This window comes from Mercenaria mercenaria, chromosome 13 (assembly GCF_021730395.1).
Source record: "Mercenaria mercenaria strain notata chromosome 13, MADL_Memer_1, whole genome shotgun sequence".
In the NCBI taxonomy this organism is placed as follows: Eukaryota; Metazoa; Mollusca; class Bivalvia; order Venerida; family Veneridae; genus Mercenaria; species Mercenaria mercenaria.
This window is the reverse complement of record NC_069373.1, coordinates 15,420,921-15,440,786: the sequence shown is the minus strand read 5'-3', so window position 1 is coordinate 15,440,786 and position 19,866 is coordinate 15,420,921. Positions and strand designations below refer to the sequence as shown.

Sequence of the window (19,866 nt, the reverse complement as noted above, 5' to 3'; positions counted from 1 at the left end):
GCAAGAACTTTTGAAAAAAATATGGTCGACGTATTTCAGATCAATCTATAAAACACGAAGTTCTGTGTATACATTCATGACAAAAAACTTTTATACTGAGCAAGATACTTTATTGGCTTGAATATCAGTTACGTTCATGAATTAAAACAAAATCAAAACTCAATGTATATTAATTCCTGATTGTTCTTCCCGATGGTTACCGGCACTTTATATGGAGCTGAAAATAATAAGCCAGGTAAGTGATATTAACAACTGCATATCTGACACTGTCAGGTAATATACAATCATGTGTATTATTCAACTGGCAAAACAGATAGTTCCAAAGAAAATAGCTTTTAATCACAGATTTATATTTAAATATATAATAAACTTTACTTTTCAAAAATATATTTATCATTATTATTTAGTTTATCTAATTGTGTATAATAAGAAAGAAATATTCCGACGAATACAGGATGGTGGAGCAAAGGAACGATATTGTGAACGTGAAAAATACGATGGAACGACGATGATAGAGCATCGATCGTGCTTCAGGTACACACGATACCAAAACAGTACAATATCACGATGTTGGTAGTGCATCGATCGTGCTTCAGGTACACGCGATACCAATACAGTACAATATCACGATGTTGGTAGAGCATCGATCGTGCTTCAGGTACACGCGATATCAATCCAGTACAATATCACGATGTTGGTAGAGCATCGATCTTGCTTCAGGTACACGCGATACCAATACAGTCCAATATCACGATGTTGGTAGAGCATCGATCGTGCTTCAGGTACACGCGATACCAAAACAGTACAATATCACGATGCTGGTAGAGCAAAGGAATATTAACGAAGACACAAAGTAATATCGCATCTTTGTCACCATCTATTGCCTGACCGCCATCTGGCCATCGTATTGTCAATGTATCACGTGTATTTGACACAAAATAACTACTGCCATGATATATTGAATTATTTTCTTTAATTTTGTTTGCGCATGTCAGATAAGAAATGAAAATACGAAAGTATTGGTACGACTGCGAATATCTTCTTGACGTAGTGAGGCAATTACTCGAGATGATGAGATCATGCCCCATCCGGCTTTTGCATAATATTGCGATGGCTAAATGATGAAGATGTGACAAATAATATTGCAAATTTTCATCAGCAAGTCAACCATTACTTCTAAATATTAATTGATCTGAACCACAGTATTAGATCACTCCAGTGATCACACGATGTCAACATAGTTTTGAACGTCTTGCGACGAAAACAAAACGTGTAAGAGAATATCTGTTATTCTAACATCCATAGCAAAGAGAAAACAAAAACAACTTGACAAATATACCGATTATTTATTAAAATAGCTAACGACATAGAAGTGAAGTAGTTTGCATTATTTGGAAGTACTACGATGTGAAATAAACACATTTAGACCAGTTTCAAATATATACTAACAGTTCCAAAAATAATTTGGCAATAAAAATGCGGCTGAATGGTATTACCTTTTAATCAACTTACACAGAGCATATTTCTACGAACTTTTTTCTGCTATCCAAAACAATATAACGGGTTCATTACACCAACATAATGCATGAGTTATTATTATTTATTCAGAAACAATTCGATGTTGATACTGATAATATTTTTGCATTTTGTCATAGATAATTTCTAGTTCAGCTCTGTTCAAATTTACGACCTATATTAAACTTAAAAAACGGAAATGGATAAATTAGCTCTTCGAACTACTGCTAGATTGTGTTTATATTATATTAAGGGTAATAACTACTCTTGAAAAAAACGATGTGAAAAAGTGTTACAACTTTCGGACCAGTTCTTCAAAATTTAAACAAATGATTAAGCTAAGTACTGATGACATTTTAGAGTTATATTTCGACATTTTAGAGTTATATTTCGACATTTTAAAAAAAGTTACGTATTATGGAGACTAAAACGTCTTTAGAGTAAGATCGAAATATCAAACTAGTGTTTCCAACCAATACTTATATTTTGCATCAAAAATTCACAACCAGTTGGTTTAAAAGCCAGTAAAGTTTCAAACAACTGGGTCCTGGCGAGAAAATACAATGTATTAAATAGCAATAATTACAGGCAAGTAAATACAATGGGTCAAATACATAAGACTTACGAAGGACTGCCGGACAAATCATCATGAGTGAAAAATAACCCCGATGAAAATGGAAAGGTTTATTGGTTTCATTTATTTCTGCTGACACAAAGCCAATCCTTTGAAATCAATTTAACAGTTTTGTTAAAGAATGGTTTGACTTTCATTTACAACTTTTGATCTGAAACCGATCGTTAAGTTTCAAAAACTCGCTTTCAATTCCTTCAGTCTGAAAAATCGAACAAAAATAAAAAAATTAAGTAAATGTCTTTGTTTATAAACAATATGTGAAAAATTATATTGCTTAATATAACAAATTTGTATTTATTTTGGAGCATCTGTTTAAAATTTCCGGAATCTACGTTCCTTCTGGAAACATATCAGTCATTAAACATGTATGGATGAACAGATATGATTGTAATAAAATGCATTCTGATTACAATGATGATACGATTTTAGTTTATTACCAATCGATAAATTCATTTCAAGTAAATGGAAAAACAAAATCAAACTGCGATAAAGCATGTACATAAGCCATATTTTTAACATAATTAAACTGGAAAGGTTACATATTTCAGCATTTTAATATCATCTCTTCCTTTCTCCAGTTTATCACATTTGTTCAAATTCAAAAGGACGCATCACTAAATGTCTGTCCTACTTGAAACATAATTTGGAAGGTGACAAACTGTGTTCACGAATTTGTTGCGCTTACAGATAAAATAGCTAGTACATTGTGTATCTCTAGCTGTAAATACGAAGCCTTGATAACTATCAATGTATAGAAAGGAAAATAAAACGATCTTTGTATCTAGAATACATGTACAGAGCTTATCAAAGATCAGAATAGTGACGCTAACCCTTACCCTGCTAAATTTCTATAATGAACTTGTCCATCTTGCAGTTTGGACAGTACCATTAACTGTTAATAGGTGTGTTTATCAAATGGCGAACAGTTAAGTTTTTCTAAGTAATCCCCTTCTAACTAAATGCACTTTACGTTATGTTTGATCATATTTATCAATAAGGTGTATCTACCACGTCATGTTATCTTGAGCTCTAGTACCAGTTCAAACTTAATTCCGCACAGATCAGTGTTAAGTGACGTGGATATAGCAAAGTGAATACACCCGAGGCCAGTATTGCATGGTAAATATTTTCAAGACATTTAGGATCACCAAATTGTCCTTGGCATGATTACTTGCTGCATTTTTTCGCAACAAAACATTATTTTTCGTATGGTATTTAACATTTACGTCACATGTTTTAAACTTCACATCGGTATGTCAAACGAAGTTTATATGTCCTGTCCTTTTGTGTGCCACACGATCTTACCGCTTGACCTGGTCATAAAATGATAAAAAGCTAGTTGTTACAAACAAATCTAGTAAATATACAAATTGACAAAATGAATCACTATTTTTTTTTTCGAGTAAAGTTGTTGTTCCCTGTCTACTTACAAATCTGCAAACTGAATAATACATAAAGGAGAAGACAATTCCATTTTTCTCATTTATACCTGATTTATGATTATTCGGATTTATCACTGAACGAGTTTAGTGTTCAATAATTAGAGAATTTCTAGCTTTTAACCTTAACCCTTTTAACTCAGGACATAATATCTAAATATGTCTTGTATTGGGTCTCAATTCATTTTCTAAAATCTACTATTTGTCTGCTTTTGTTAATTTTAAGAAATGCCATCACTAAAAAAACTTAAACTATGGAATGAAACAGAAACTAGTAAACTCTAATAATAGTCCTTTAAAAACAGATTTAAAGAAACTTAACTTTAAATATCGTTATTCTTTACAAGTTTGACATTACGTGCTTAACGCGAAACTATTTGTGTTACATTTTTCCTGTGTTTTTTAATATTTACCCTCTTCTCTGTGACACATATTTCCTTGCAAGGAAAATTCCCAAAATGGAAACTACAAGCAAGATGGTTACTACAGCAACAGGAACAGTGATAGCTAGTTTGTTGACCGATTGCTTTCGCTGAAAATAGGTATACATATTATTCATGTAACTCATTTAGTGGCGATATAAAACAAAAACAATTACTTTTCCTTTTTGTTTAGTGACAGACGTATTTTCATACTATATGTTACAAATGTAATTGAGTACTTTTACTTTGCCGTGATCTAAAAGAAAAGAACTGTAGCGATCGGTGCTTGTTACTTATCAGGCAGACATTTTGGAATCCTGAGTCAAAGTTTCGACTTACGTACTTCAATCATCAAAACTGTACTTACTAACTGTCATAAAGTATGACCACGGATTTATAGATCATTGCGAAGATCAAGTACATTGGGTTCTCCTTGAGGGTCATAGAAATTTATCTGCTGGTTTCTGCATTTAATATATATCACTGTTTAACCATTATAAGTCTTGGAAGCTTTCGACCCCGTTCGAGCCTCCAATAGCAACAGACAACTCCAGTTAACCAGGTAACTGCCATAGGTTTTATATAGACGAACAAAATGCAAAGCGTTCAAGAAATAGGTCTACCTGTGACAAATGGAAATTAACACTAAAAGCGGAGACATACATATCACATGAAAACAGGCAAGAAGAAAAAAAAGAAAATTAATCCGGACAGAACAATACAAATAAAATAATAACGAAAAACTGAAACAACATTTAAGCAAGACGACAAACAGAAATCGCCATAACTTTCAACGCATCTCAATTTACACTTGGGCCACAGCAAGATGCAGAACAGTTCAGCAAAATGTTAGTTCATATTTACAGTGTACAGATCATTTGACAGACGGTTCTGCACTTTGACGGTATAATAACGGATGGAATTCTTGCAATACCTTTATTTTCTTACTTGTTTTAGATATCTGAAATAACAGTTAAAAGATTTATCAGTTACCAGATGTTAAATTTCTTAAATTAAGTGCCATAGACTAACAAGTGTACATTTAATTCAATATTAAATGAAGGTTACTACATCATTTCAGACATATCTTTGTAAGAATTACTGCAAAAATCCAGATACCCTGACAACGTCAACGCGGACGCGATTCTTGCCATACCTGTTTGTCTCTACTTGTCGTGTCATCAGGTTGTTTGGATATCTGAAATTAGAAGATTTTAAGATTTCTTTAGGTATCAGTTATCATCATACATAACCTGTTGAGATGTTAATGGTCATGTTAACATTTCTAAAGCTGAGTGCCCTAATTTCACTCTGTATACTTAAATTCAAATTAGGGATGTTTATAGTTTTTTTTCTTTGATCAGTTTAACTACAAACATGCAAGGTCTATGGGTATAGATCGAATAGTGTGCTTACATCACGAAATACACAAAGTCTTTGACGGATGTTTAGTTGTTGGAGGCATGCTTGCAGAAGGTGACTAAAAGTCAAATTATGTGCCTAGATGTTTAACCTCGTATTCACATTTAGTTTGATTTTGACGCAAACTGTAGAATTAACATTGTACCTTTAATTACTATGAAGATGGAATGAAACTTGTCATATGGACTTGCTTGAATCTGTTTTATAATGAACTGCTGAATATGGTTGTTCTAAGACAACTCGTACATGAAAAATAGAACCTCTGTTTGTGTGATGACTTTTTTTTTGGGGGGGGGGGGGGTATTTTTTATTAAGTGAGACTTTTCGGAAATTAATTTTGTGTCAAAAATTAATACAAAGAAGGGGGTTATGCCTTAATAGCATCAGTAAGTTGATTTCCAACATCACTGACCATGTTTAAAGCATAAACAGTGCAGTTTTGCAACGTTTTGTTAAAAAAATGAAAACAAATTTCTCCAAGGCCATAAAAACATTTAGGGTCGGGCCAAAAATTTAGGATAGGTCGGGATACCGGCAACAAACACTTTTTGTTTTACGCCTTAGATTAATATGGCTGGAAAAGAGGTATTTGTTAAATACAGTCGATTTGTTTAAAACATACCATTTATGAAAGCATGTATGTTAAACACCAGGGACCCAAGTATTGTACCTTGAGGCACGTTTTTGATAATTTGTAGACAGTCACTTGTATTTTTGCTGAGTTTACCAGTTTGGTACTTGTAAATAAAGCTTTAGATTAATTGGCTGTAATTTGCAGTTAACCTACACGCTTATATAAGTATATATTTCTTTTCATCCAACGTCATAAATTCGTTTTTATAAGGTTCTTTCACATTCATACTATCAGGTAACAATTGATAGATGAGTCAAGACAACACCATAAGTGCTTATGCAATCTGTAACTTATTATTTTTATTGATATTTTGCATAGTGATTGAAGTATTACCATCTATATAGGTCTGTTCACTTAAATAATCATATTTCTTGTTCATGACAGTAACTTTGCTTCTTTCAATTTGGTGAGAAATTGACCTTTATCTATAACTGCGGTTGTAAAGTTTTAACTAGTGTTAACTGGTGCTATACTGACATGCTATAATTTTAGGTATGCCTTTTCTGGATTCAGTTCTTTGATATATATCATTCACATTTTCTACAACATAAGCAAAATAAAACCGTTTTAATGTTACTGTATACTGCATTTATACCAGGGTAATCCATATGTATTATGTAAGTGTGTTGTCAAAGCCTCTGTTATATCTATAGTAATAAAAAGAAATTTTAAAGTTGTTAAGATACTTTATTTTTGTTCATAAATCAGGGATATATTGTATCTTTAAGAAAATTTGATAGCTATTTAGGCAGCGCTTAATTGCGAATAAGAAGTCTTAACAGACTCAGTCAAACAGAGTCTGTAATTAGGTTGCTTGGTTGTGATCCCAAACGGTATTTTCAGACTTGCCTTTCATCATATCTTTCCATAAAGTAAATTGGGTCAGTTTTAACAAACTGGGTAGGGGTTCACAGGAAAGTTTGTTACACAGACATAAAACACAATAAACAATATCAACTCCTACCAATAAAAATCATTTTAGGCAAACTTTTTATTAATTTACTTAGATATAGTTTATTTAATACCTGTTGTGTTTTTGTCACGTAAAACCTTTTCACGGAGGATTCTCTGAAGTGTGTTAAACTATTTTAGTATCACATCACATCAAAATTGAAAGGCTTTTAATAAACAGTATGAAACAAAAAAGGTACCACTACATGATAACATAAACTCTTGCTACGAAGCCAATGTATTTAACCTCAAATCGCTGCCATAAACTTGAAACCAGTGTTTCTATATACTAGAGAGGTAGAGCACAGTCATCTTCAGTGACCAAAGCAAGACCAACAGAATAAGGAATATATCAAGATTAAATGATACATCACTTGTAGATGTATCATTTAATCAGCTTATAATGCTCCTTGTGTTTGTTTCTTTATGTCTACTGCTTATTGTTTTTAATCCTTAAATGTTTTTGTAATTTGTACGCCTATGAAGGAGTTGCTGATCAGTTCTCTCCAAATCTGATTTGGGGTGATAATAGATCTTTTAAAACCATTTTCTAGCAATACACAGTAGTGTCCTTTTTCTTTTCAGTGTCTTACACAGATCTTTTTTATAGCAGCTTTTAGACCCTTGGGTCAAGATCAGCAATTCCAGCATAGCTTTAATCATGACCTGCTTGAGTTGTCTCTCTTTTTTTACAGCTTTGATATAATATGTTCTTACTGTTTTCATCATGTTGTTATAGTCGGTTCAAAAGCTCTTCAGAGCTTATGTTATAATGTTGCTTTCTTGCCGACTTTAAATAAAACTTATCTTATGTTATCTTATCTTATATCAAGAGGACCAGCATGTATGAGCTGGATTCGTCATTAACAAAGTTCCTGTATAAAATCTGGTTTTATTGCTACTCTTTTTTCTTCTTATTCACTGTGGTATGTTCGTCTGTCGACTAGGTAACCAAAGAAGAGACCAAAAATTTCAACTTTTAACCCATGACTTAACTTTATAAATGAGCCTTGCCGGATATATTTATCAACAGTTATATATGCGCCAATGTGTCGGCTGCATTTGTCTGTGCTCGCAATATTTCACGTGTATAAGTGGAAATACTTCATTCAAAATTCTGGAATTTTGAAAGATCGTACATAAAGGAATTGTGAATAGATTGGTGTACTTTTTGTGAAGAACTTCACATTAGTTTGTTTGATATTTGAAGTTTTAAAATCATTTTAGTGTCGTATTTTGGATTTTAAAATCAAGAAACATGCCTCCAGCTATATCCGTGACAGCTGGTGAACACTTAGCAGAGTACGAAGGGATTATACAGTACAATAGATGTGATCTTTCCTTTATACGCCAATCAACCAATATGAAAAGCCAATCAGCTACTATTATCAAAATTAAAACATTTAGGTCTATTGAACTTTGGACAGTCAGGGTACTCTTAGTAGAGGGGTACTCGAGGGGGAATTCCTAAATTAAGTCGTGTTTGGGGCACAAATAAAGGGGTCAACATAGACAATCCAAGGGAACTACCGCAAGTAATTCCCTTATTTTCACAGAGTCATCAAAATACATGCAAACTTTCAACAGTTTCAGATCAAGAGGTCAATCTCAAGAGTTAGACAATTCCCATACTTTCAGAGACTCGTCAAGGTGCAAGTATAGTATCCGCTGTGCCTTCTATCAACAAAAAACGTGAACATCCCTCTCTAGTTAAAAGTCAGACCTCAATTAAAGTAAGTAGTATTAACCCTAGTCTTTTACCAATATATTTTCATGTATGTATGTGTTCTTTATGCTTTTGTAAATGTCATAGGTTGGGAATAAATAAACAAATAAACTATATTGATGATACATATTGTCTATTGTTTCGTTTCCATTTTAACTGCAATCTAATAAACACCTCTGATTCGTAAATGTAGTGTAGCAGTATTACAACAGTAGCTTTTACTATAGTTTAGTAAAATTAGTCATTGCTTCCCTTTGACCATAAACAGATACGTACTGTTGACCCTCTACTCGGACAGTTAAATCACATGACCTAAACATCAATAACGCCATTGTTTCCGTGCTAACAGAAATCCAATATTCTGTAGTCATATATACATATTTCAACATTTATTTTGTTTGGCGTAATGTTGTTATTTGAAATGTCGGGACGACATTTCTCCACCGGGGGAGAATGTGTCATAGGTTGGGAATAAATAAACAAATAAACTATATTGATGATACATACTGTCTATTGCTTCGTTTCCATTTTAACTGCAATCTAATAAACACCTCTGATTCGTAAATGTAGTGTAGCAGTATTACAACAGTAGCTTTTACTATAGTTTAGTAAAATTAGTCATTGCTTCCCTTTGACCATAAACAGATACTTACTGTTGACCCTCTACTCGGACAGTTAAATCACATGACCTAAACTGACCATTCACAACAAGTAAACATTCGCACTCGCCATTTTAAAACATCAATAACGCCATATTTTCCGTGCTAACAGAAATCCAATATTCTGTAGTCATATATACATATTTCAGCAGGTAATTATTATAAACATGTACCGCTAGTTTTTATCTACAATTATATGTACTTATTTGTCGATTGATGTATTGGTAATTATAGCAATGGTCCGATTAATTGTTGACATTATTTCAATTGTCTATGTAAACGGTATTCATCGCAATCCTGATATTGCTTGACCATCAATATGTTTCATGTATTGCCCAATACAGTACTTGTATTTTTATATCAGTAGCTATCTATTTATTATGTTATTTTGTATATGTTTCAGTTGATTGATGGTTGATCGATTGGTTGATTCATCGATATATATTGGTTTGAGACAATACATGTCAGAACAATTATGAGGTGCTCCTCTTCTATTGTCAAGACCAAACCCCGACCAAACCCCTAACTGGCAGCCGGCGACATAAAGCACTTTTGAACGTACATATTTTGTAACGAAAGAGTGCTATATAAGTTAGGTATATTAATATTAATAATAATATATTTACAAGTCAGCAGATGAATATCCGAGCACGAAGAAAGCTACTTCATTGTTTTGGTATTTAAGCTTTAAACATTTTAAGCAATGAATTAACGTTCTACAGTTATTTTGAAACATTGATACAGCTGTTTAGAAAAATATGACGGAGATAATCAGTCAAGCTGTGTTACATGTAAAGCTTGGAACGTTGTCATGTACTTTTAGTCGGCATATATACGTGTAGTAACAAGTGAACGATGTATTGCCATGCAATACAAAGTCCCCTACTGAAAGTCTACTGCAGTATGACATCATGAACTGATCTGTCAATGGTGTTTAAACAATATTGTACTATGTAAACAATATATCATAAAAAACACTTGGATTAAAATTTATACATATGAAAACTACTATTGTTTTCACATGGCATTCATTTTTTCCGATTATCAAAAACGGTATCATATAAATTATTCATTGTAACAGCAAAGCGAAATCAATCTTAAAAATTATATGTAATATAAGTCCATAAGAAACTCTTTACTAGGTAGAGACAGGTCAAATATGTATACACCTAAGAAATTGGATGTAACATGCATGTTGTACCACAGAAAACAGGTCTCGATTTTTCCTAATGGCCAGTAATAAATAAGTTATAATAGAATATATTTATAGTCACAACAAAGGGATGTTATTCTAAAAACAAGGATGCCTCATAAAGATGAATATTTGTGAAAAGTTACATTTAAATCCTTACACCTAGGGATCTGGTTCTTGCGCATGACACTCTGTCTCATAGTGGTGAACATCTGTACGAAGTAATATTGAAATTTCCTCAAGGATTTTTGAGTAACAGACTGGACAGAAAAAGCTCTTTAGGCCTTTGACATCCGAGGATAACCTTGACCTTGCAGCTAAGGGCCCGGGTTTTTCGCATGACATATTGTTTCATTCCATGGGAATGTTTGTTCAAACTGATATTTTAATCCTGTTTTGCATGACAAAGTTATAGACCGGACAGGAAACAGGAAATATTTCTTTTTGACCTTTGATCTCCAAGTGTGACCTTGACCTTTAAGCTATAGTTCTGGGCGATGCACATGTCACGTCGTCTCATCATTGGGAACATTTATGCCAAGTAAAATTAAAACCTCTTGATGGATGACGGAGTTCTGGACCGGACAGGAAATAAACTTTTGACCTTTGACCTCCAATTGTGACCTTGACCATTGGGCTAGGGGTTTGAGTTTTGCGCACGACACGTCGTCTCATCATGGGGAATATTTTGCCAAGTAATATTAAATTCAATTCATGGATGGCAGAGAAATAGACCGGAGAGGAAAAAAGCTCTGTTGAACTCTGACCTCCAATTGTGACCTTGACCTTTGAGTCAGTGGTCCAGGATCTGCGTATGACACGTCGTCTTATCATTGGAAATATTTGTGCCAAGTGATATTAAAATTCCTTAATGAATGACATAGTAATGGTCTGGACACGAAACACACCTGTTCATGCCATGTGGGACCTTAACCTAGGGGTCTCAAAGTTGTGCAAGATACTCTGTCTTATTATGAGGTACAAAAGTGCTAAGTAACATCTAAATCATTTCATGGATGGCAGAGTTTTGGACCGTACAGGAAAACAGCCCTGTTCCAGCTGTGACCATGACCTTTGAGGTAGGCGTCCGATTTCTGCGCTTGACACGTCGTCTCATCAAAAGGAACATTTGTACCAGGTAATATTAAAATCCCTTCATGGTTGACAGAGATATGGATCGGACGGGAAATTACAGACGGACGAATGGAAAGACGGACGGACGGAATGACGGACGGAAAAGCGCATTCCAATAGTCCCCGAAAGTGATTCAACTAAATAAATATTTTAAGTGACTTGATACTAAACAATGCTCCAGTTAAGTTGACAAAGGGTGTTCGAGTTATGTACGTACTCGTACCACTCGATAAATATTTTTGAGAGATAGTTTTGTACTTAAACCATACAATTCAAATCAAAACTCGAATGTATATTAGATAGCTGTATGGCGCTCCGAAGAATACATTAACCGATTGATATGTTGTGAGGAAAGCTTCTCTATTAGTTCGTTCCTGGCCCCTAAGCTTGCAGTCTACCCGAGTTTTAACTTGGTAGTCAGACATTCGGACTGACTGTCATATTGTATGCAAAATACGGTATCTAGGTATGCGGGAAAAATGAATGGGTAGTTCAGATTGTAAACTTTACGATGTTAAATATGTTCTGACCAATGCCCATACTCAACAATATTGTTTTATTGTAAGCCGTCTCAAGTCCAGTGAATATCCAATTAGTAAAATGGATAAAATATCCACACATGAATTCCGAAAAGCGGATAACATATGCAGGAGAAGGTAAAAATAAAAAAAAGTCTTGGGCGAGTGTTGGACACGGGGAATGTCATGTGGCAGTGGGTGCTGGGTTGAAGGATATAGTACGGCAATTGTGATGGAATAATTAGAAACAAGAAACAGAAATTGAATGGCTTTTTTGAGGGAGTAATGTCGATTGTTGCACTCCTAAAGCCAATCATTCACATTTATTCCAAGTTTGAAGTCAACATCTTGAAAAGCATTGAAGTTGTGCTCCAAACAAAATAAATTCACAGATTTTAGATCAATTCTTAACCACCTTGACCATTCACCTACCTCAAGTTCACGTGCTTGAAAATTTAGGCGCAAAATATAAAATCATTTTTGATAGAGTAGGACGGGCAGGAGTGGGGTAGAGTAATGTGGATTTCTGCACTCCTCAAATCAACTCCGCCACCCAACTCCATTCAATGTTTAAAGTCAGAAAAATAAATGGTTTTGAAGTTTTGTTCAGAATAAAAAATATAAAGGATAGGTTGAAAGTTGGTGTGGAATCAGTTACTTAACTGGTTATAAATTTATGATCCGGACACAAAATAAGACGGACAGACTTGACCTTGCTTTGATCTTGACCTTTGACCTACAGACCTTTTCCTTGCAGTCTGCACATCTTCTCATTGCCACCCACCTTAAAGTCAATATTGAAGTCAAAACTGTTAATTCTTACTAAATTATGCTCCGGAAACGAAATATGTTGGACAAATTTGACCTTTGAGCTCCATTTGTGACCTTGACTTTTGACATATTAACCTGATTCATGTGCTCTACACACCGTGTCATCCCCATATACTTTGCAAATATACTACGAGTTTTAATAAAAACTGTTTGAATAGAATGTTCGGAAATGAGATGACAATTACTGGTTAAAACACTCAGGTTAATTATATTTCAAAATACATAACGTGACTACATAAGCGTGATCGACAAATATATTAAACACGATTTGTCTGTGACTTTACCTTTTGACCATACTGTCGACCCAAATGACCTAGTTTGATACTTAATTCAGACTTTATAAAGACTGAACGTTCTGGCCCATTCGTCCAGATCATGCTGAAACTTTAGCTTTACGATTATCAATGAAACGTCTCTACGTTTTTGACATATAGGGCTAGATTTTGAGTAAAGATGGTCTACTTTTCCACTGGATCTGGACTATATAGAGAAACACGTTCACTTTAGCCTATATCTACGGTAGTTACAAATGTGGCATCTCGAGTGATAACATTTTTTGTTAATGATCTGGCGTTATTTCCGAGTTTTCAAACTGAACTAGCCTTGATGAAGAGAAACATTTTAGCCATCTTGTGACCGTTTAAGTGTTAACAAGGTATATAACAATTTTACCCACTAACCTAGCTTTTACTAAGATAACCAAGTTTCAAATCTGACCTAAACTTTATAAGAAAAATGATCTATACAACTTGTATCATGTCGACCTAGTTGTAACAAGATATGTTCAAGTTCAAAACTGACCTAGATTTCATAAATACAAACATTTAGCCAAACATTCAAGAAATAGACCACTCAAGCTTCAACGCGGATGGAAATCTTGACATACCTCGTTGTCCATTTTTGTAGAGTGTTCTGGAGTAGTGGATATCTGAAATTATAATTTGAAAATTAAATAACAATGAAAAATCAGAGAATCACTTAAAGTGTCAGTTGTTACCCTATGTAACCAGTTGAGATGAAAATTAGTCATGTTGAATTTCTTTGATATAGTGCCATAGGTTGACTGAGGATAATCAAATTCAATCTTTAAGGCACTAATTTTTGAACATCCTAAGACCCTCTATCAATTCAAACTACATGAAAGTAGACATATTGTGAAGTGTAAGTAAGTTTCTGTGTGCTGAATTACAATGCATCAAACACCTTTTAAGTTGCAAAATTTAATATATTCTAGAATACAGAATTCAAATTTTGACAGAAACCTTTAACATGTGTAAATGTCCAGTTCTGTTCAACCTGAGGCTGGAGAGCGTGGATGGTAGCTTGCACTTCCACTACCGTCCATCAGTCCATTAACAGGCTCGATAAAACCGAGACTGCAACATGTTCGTTTATGCCGTGTTGGCTGACCTGTGGTTTTCCACATTTTTTATTTCACAATTTGGCTCACTCTACCAAAGACGTAAAAATAAATACTCCTATTATTCAGGTTAAAAAGGCTCACTAGGGGAGTGTAGATGTACTAGTACGAGGGCCAATAAGGTCTACCATGCATCCCCTTAGACTTTTTGAGAGCATTTTTATTGTTTTATCACAAAAACTGACCAAGGTTTGACTGATTATCATCTGTATGGTTGTCCTCTCCAAAAATGAATGGTTGCCGTGAAAACAGTGAAATCATATATAATTCAAAAGAGTTCTTCCATGGGATCATTTTTTTTTACTTATTTTAAAAGAGTTGGTCCTTCCGAACAGTTAGGTACCTATGAAAAAAGGCTTGAAGGATGCATGGTTATGCCTTATTGGCCCCCACCTATACGAATATGTGGTCATGAGTTCGATTCCCGGACAAGGCATATGTTCTCTATGACGACTGATAAAAACAACGTATCTGTAGTCATTCTTCCTCCAAATTTGTTTCTAGTGGGAAAGTTGGCAGTTACTTCTCTAGAACAAAAAGCACTGGTACAGATTTCAGGGGACATCTGTAAGTTAACTGCCCACCGTTACATAACTGAAATCTTGTTGAAAACGGAATTGAACCCTGAACATACAAATAAAAATTAAGGTAATCCGAACAAAAACACTTTGGACAGTAGCATGAAGTGATAGATTTTCTTAGAGTATATTTCTATGACTTGACCATCTGCCATAATTTCGAACCTAGACTAGATAACTCAATTTGATATTTGATTAATTAAGAGTTGATAATGAAAAACGTTCCGACATGATTCATCTAGAACATTAAGAAAACTTTTTATGTGTTTGTAACGAAATTTCTCGGATCGACCTTGTGACGTAGAACTAGAGCAAGGTAGTCTACTTTTCATATGGACATAGATTGAAAAAAGACTATTTCATCAGGTCCGGTATAAAATGCAGCATCTGGAGTGTAAACAATTTTTTGACCATGACTTTGCGAAATCATCGAGTTTTCACGCTGAGACAAAGAGGTTTTATAAATGAATTAGAAAGATACAAACATTGTAATCGGTTTCAATGTAGTCAAGGTAAAAAATGGGGTATATAGAGTGCTAATATTTTTATCTATGATTTGGCTTGATTTGCTGGCTTCTACCTTCAAATGTTTTGGCGTTTTTGTTCTCACTTAACCCAGTTTCGAACTTTATTAAAATGCCACGATGATAAACATCCTGAATAGATTTTATGCCGCTTCCACAACGTATATTCTATTATTAGAATGTACTAAGTTTTCTCGGGCTAATATATGACGCATTTTCATATCATTTATACTTTGATTTGATCTAATGACCTGTCATTTCGCATCTTTACCTTGGTACACAACAGGATTTTAGATTTCCACATTGTGTTCACTGGGTGATAGGCATTTTGATCTAACATAACGATAAAAATTTCCTAGATAATTTAAATATAATTCCTGATAAAACATATTACTAGTAACAAGGGCGCAAAAAGATACGACAAGCTTTTATAAATGGTGTTCTGTTCTGGGACAATCTGTGTGTTAAAAGAATTGGAACCACTGCCTTACCCTTGCATGATCGTAAGAGGCGACTATTAGGGTCTTAACACATGCAAATTTTGATTCTATACCTCATGTTTTTATTTCGATGTGGAACCAAAATTTGTTGTCCTGTTTGGCGCCATATAACCTATACTATGTTGGTGCGCCGTAAAACCCAAATAAACATATATAAAACTGTCTTTCTGTGGTGATGGTGGCAATCATTAAATTTTCATCAAGCAACTGATGCAGTTCTAGCAGAAAATATCCTGTTTCGAAATTTGTTTTTGTTTGTTTTGGTTATCTGAGTTTAAGAGAACTGAATTCAACCGAATAATATTGTGACACTTACACCTTGAGGTTCGTCTACTTCTGGTGTTTTCTCTGTTGTATTATGAGATTCATTGCACATCTTTCGTGAGTCAGTAATGCTCGGTGGTGAAAATCCCCCTACACATTTGTTACCGGGAATTTTTCTGTAACTATCATAGCAAAACAGCGTTAGAATGAAACAAGTTATTCAATAGATAACAAAAAAACAGCTTCATGTCTGTCTGTTTGATTCATTTACGAATAAACTTCTTTCATTAGTATACGTTAATCATCACTTTACGTATTGTGTAAACACATATTTTAGTACTTAGAACAGTTTGTTAGAAAATCATATTATACAGTTATTTCGCTATTTCAATTTAGATATAAGTAAGTAACTTTTAAAATCAATGATCTTCTAAAGAGTTCGTTGAAAACTTCGAAGGGGTTATTTTTCTGTTGCTTTAGTTAGCTGGACACAAGATCTTGAACTGAGAGGTAAGGAGTTTGATATGCGAGAGAAAGGAATAGTCTCTATGACATTTTGACAAACGGCAATATATTTGAAATACAACTTATTAACATTTGAGAATTTGTCAGTACTGGAGCGAAATATACAAACACTGATAGCCACTATACAACAGAAGTACTGTTAAAAACTGCATAACAACTGTTTTGATAAAACAAATCCATAAGTTGATAACGTTTCGAACACTTTCTTCAGAAACTCGCTGTTATTTTTTATTCAAATATAATGGCGCCCTAACTATTTTATGAGTAATCACGAAAGGGTAAAAATTTAGAATATAATTAGATGACGTGTTACAATTTATGAATTTTTATTCACGCCAAAATTTTTTTTTCGTTATAATTTGAAAGTAATAATACGAGATAAAAACAAAAGTGACCACAACGCTTCAAGCTGAATATATAAAGTTCACTCAAGTGAATTTATTAGTTAACTTACCATCACATTTTGCTTTGGCATACAGCCTATAACCCAACGTTCCACTGTATTTTTTACACTATTCCCTGCTTGAGAAAATTATGTAACTTATTTCTGATTCATTTTATGACCTTTTTTTTATATAGTTAAAGTGCATTACCACCCCACCCCTTGTCATTGCTATGTTAGCCCTAAAATGAATTTGAAAACAGAAATAACAAGAGCAACGCCTTTCGGTGCAGACTCTGATCTTATTTTTGTCTCTGTATAATAGAAATATTGTCCTACCCATGATTTTCTAAGTCCAAATAGGGCCATAATGCATGTAAAAAGCAAGATGGAGTTATGTTTCTTGCTGTACAGTGTCAACTTATGATGGAAAACAACTGTTGCAAGTTTCAAAGCAATAGTTTAGGAAAAAAGTTACCCTAAACATAAAACTTAACCAATAAATCTGATATTTCTAAGTCCAAAAGGGGCCATAATTCTTACAAAAAGCAGGACAGAGTTACGCTTCTTGTGCTACAGGATCAGCTTATGATGGTGAACAAGTGTTGCAAGTTTTAAAGCAATAGCTTTGATAGTTTAGGAGAAAAGCTGACCTAAACACAAAACTTAACCAATAAATCTGACTTTCTAAGTCCAAAAGGGGCCATAATTCTTGCAAAAAACAGAATGTAGTTACGTTTCTTGCTGTACAAGGTAAGTTTATGATGGTGAACAAGCGCTGCAAGTTTCAAAGCAATAGCTTTCATAGTTTAGAAGAAAAGTTTACCTAAACATAAATCTTAGCCAAGAAAACTGATATTTTCTAAGTCCAAAAGGGGCCATAACTTTTGCAATGCAGGATGGAGTTATGTTTCTTGCTGTATAGGGTCAGCTATCGACGATTAACAAATTTTGAAGTTTCAAAGCAACAGTTTAGGAGAAAAGCTGACCTAAGCATAAAACTTAACCAGGCAACGCAAACGCCAACACTGATCAAATGATGACAGTAACTCATCTTATTTTTTCAAAAACATCACAAGAGCTAAAGATCGTTGACACGTTTCCCTCAGGCAGGCAACAGTGTAGATGTTCTAAAACGTTTACATTGCAGTACGAGGTTACTGAAAGAACTGATGGTTTGTGAGAATTTTACCGACCCAGTAAGTTCTATGGTCAGTTTTGTGTGATCTGATTAAAGATGTAAACTACCTTTCCAATATTAAAAAGGTCTATATACTTTCAAAATATTACATAAGATACAAACCTCTGACGGTGAGTATAGCAAATAAGATTTTATTTAGCGTTTCATGTCACCTTAAATTCTTAAGCTCAACAAAAGGGTGCCAAAAGACTCCTAGTACTTACAAAAACAGTCAAATACAAAAACAGTACAATATTGAATATAAACCTTTTAAATTGATAAAACATAACTTACCCGAGTAAAAAGTTCTTGGTATCGTAATTTGACAAACATTTATTGACTTCCGCTCTGAAAAATGTTTCCTTTATACATTCGTGAGGAACTCCATCTCGCATGTAACCATAGTCACTAAAACATATTAGATTGTTGTATCTCATTACTCCGCATCATTAGTATACAATACAAAGTAACATGAAAACTATCCTATCCGATCTATGTTGAAAGATTAAATACATTAGAATCATACTTTATATTTTAACTATTTGAACAATATCACACAAAACTAAAATCTTAAAATTACATCAGAACATTTTGATCACCATCTGATTATCGCAGTAAATAGACCAATTCCTACCGACGACGAATGAAACAAAAGTGAACAAGAAAAATAATGTAGGGACTGTGTAAAGAAGGGTAATGTTTCTCCTCAAGTAAACGAATATTTTGAACTGTAATACATCCTGGATCATTGTAGCTCATTATGCAGTTTGTCAGGTATACCTCTTATTCCAGAATGGAAGTGATATCATTTGCATAAAATCCCCTAATAACATCATTTAATCCTTCCTTGAAGTCCATTGAAGATCAATATGACATGTATGCCAGATGTAAAGACATTAGGTACTATTGTCGTACAAAGTTTATTAGTACTTTCAGAGGTAAATTTAGAGAAACAAGCTACGAACTGATGCTTATAGAAGGTCGCTCGAAGCGCCATTAAAGAAACTGTTGCAAAATGTATGTATGTATTACGTATGTATGTATGTGTATGAAGCCTAATGCTGATTGCCAAACCAAACAAAACAGTCACATTCGCTATGGAGTATCAACTGTCAAATGATAATAAGTACATATTATCAATTGTGAAATGTACAAAGCAAATGTTAAAAAACAAAACAAGGACAAATATCAAACAAAGAATGCCACGTACCAAAAGCGCAGCCTCCCCAAAACGAAACCCAAAGCACGCAGACGTGCATACCACACACACACACACACTCGCACACAAAGCCAACACACAAGAAAAAAGGAACAAACGAACAAACAAAAGAACACAATAGGGCACCACCTTGGAACTGTCAATGGCAAAATCACCACAGTGGAGCTTAAACCAGTTTATGGTGCTCTACCAACCTC

At 34.0% G+C, this 19,866-nt stretch overlaps 1 protein-coding gene across 8 annotated transcripts in view; it reads right to left on the bottom strand.

The window, feature by feature from the left end:
• Positions 1–1,326: 1,326 nt before the first annotated feature.
• LOC123529672 (sortilin-like) overlaps positions 1,327–19,866 on the bottom strand; it is a 43,954-nt gene continuing 25,414 nt past the window's right edge. For 2 of the 8 annotated variants that reach the window (XM_053521250.1, XM_045310106.2), the window contains 7 exons: positions 18,745–18,858; positions 16,416–16,545; positions 13,964–14,005; positions 5,167–5,208; positions 4,945–4,971; positions 4,002–4,120; positions 1,327–3,462 (listed from right to left, as the gene is read on the bottom strand). In XM_053521250.1, coding sequence (XP_053377225.1) covers positions 3,417–3,462; positions 4,002–4,120; positions 4,945–4,971; positions 5,167–5,208; positions 13,964–14,005; positions 16,416–16,545; positions 18,745–18,858 — 520 coding nt within the window. In that variant the 3' untranslated portion in view covers positions 1,327–3,416. Of the gene's footprint in view, positions 3,463–4,001; positions 4,121–4,377; positions 4,634–4,944; positions 4,972–5,166; positions 5,209–13,963; positions 14,006–16,415; positions 16,546–17,347; positions 17,408–18,744; positions 18,859–19,866 lie in introns of those variants that run through there. The other 6 variants (XM_053521251.1, XM_053521252.1, XR_008366680.1 and 3 more) reach the window with 6 other exon arrangements.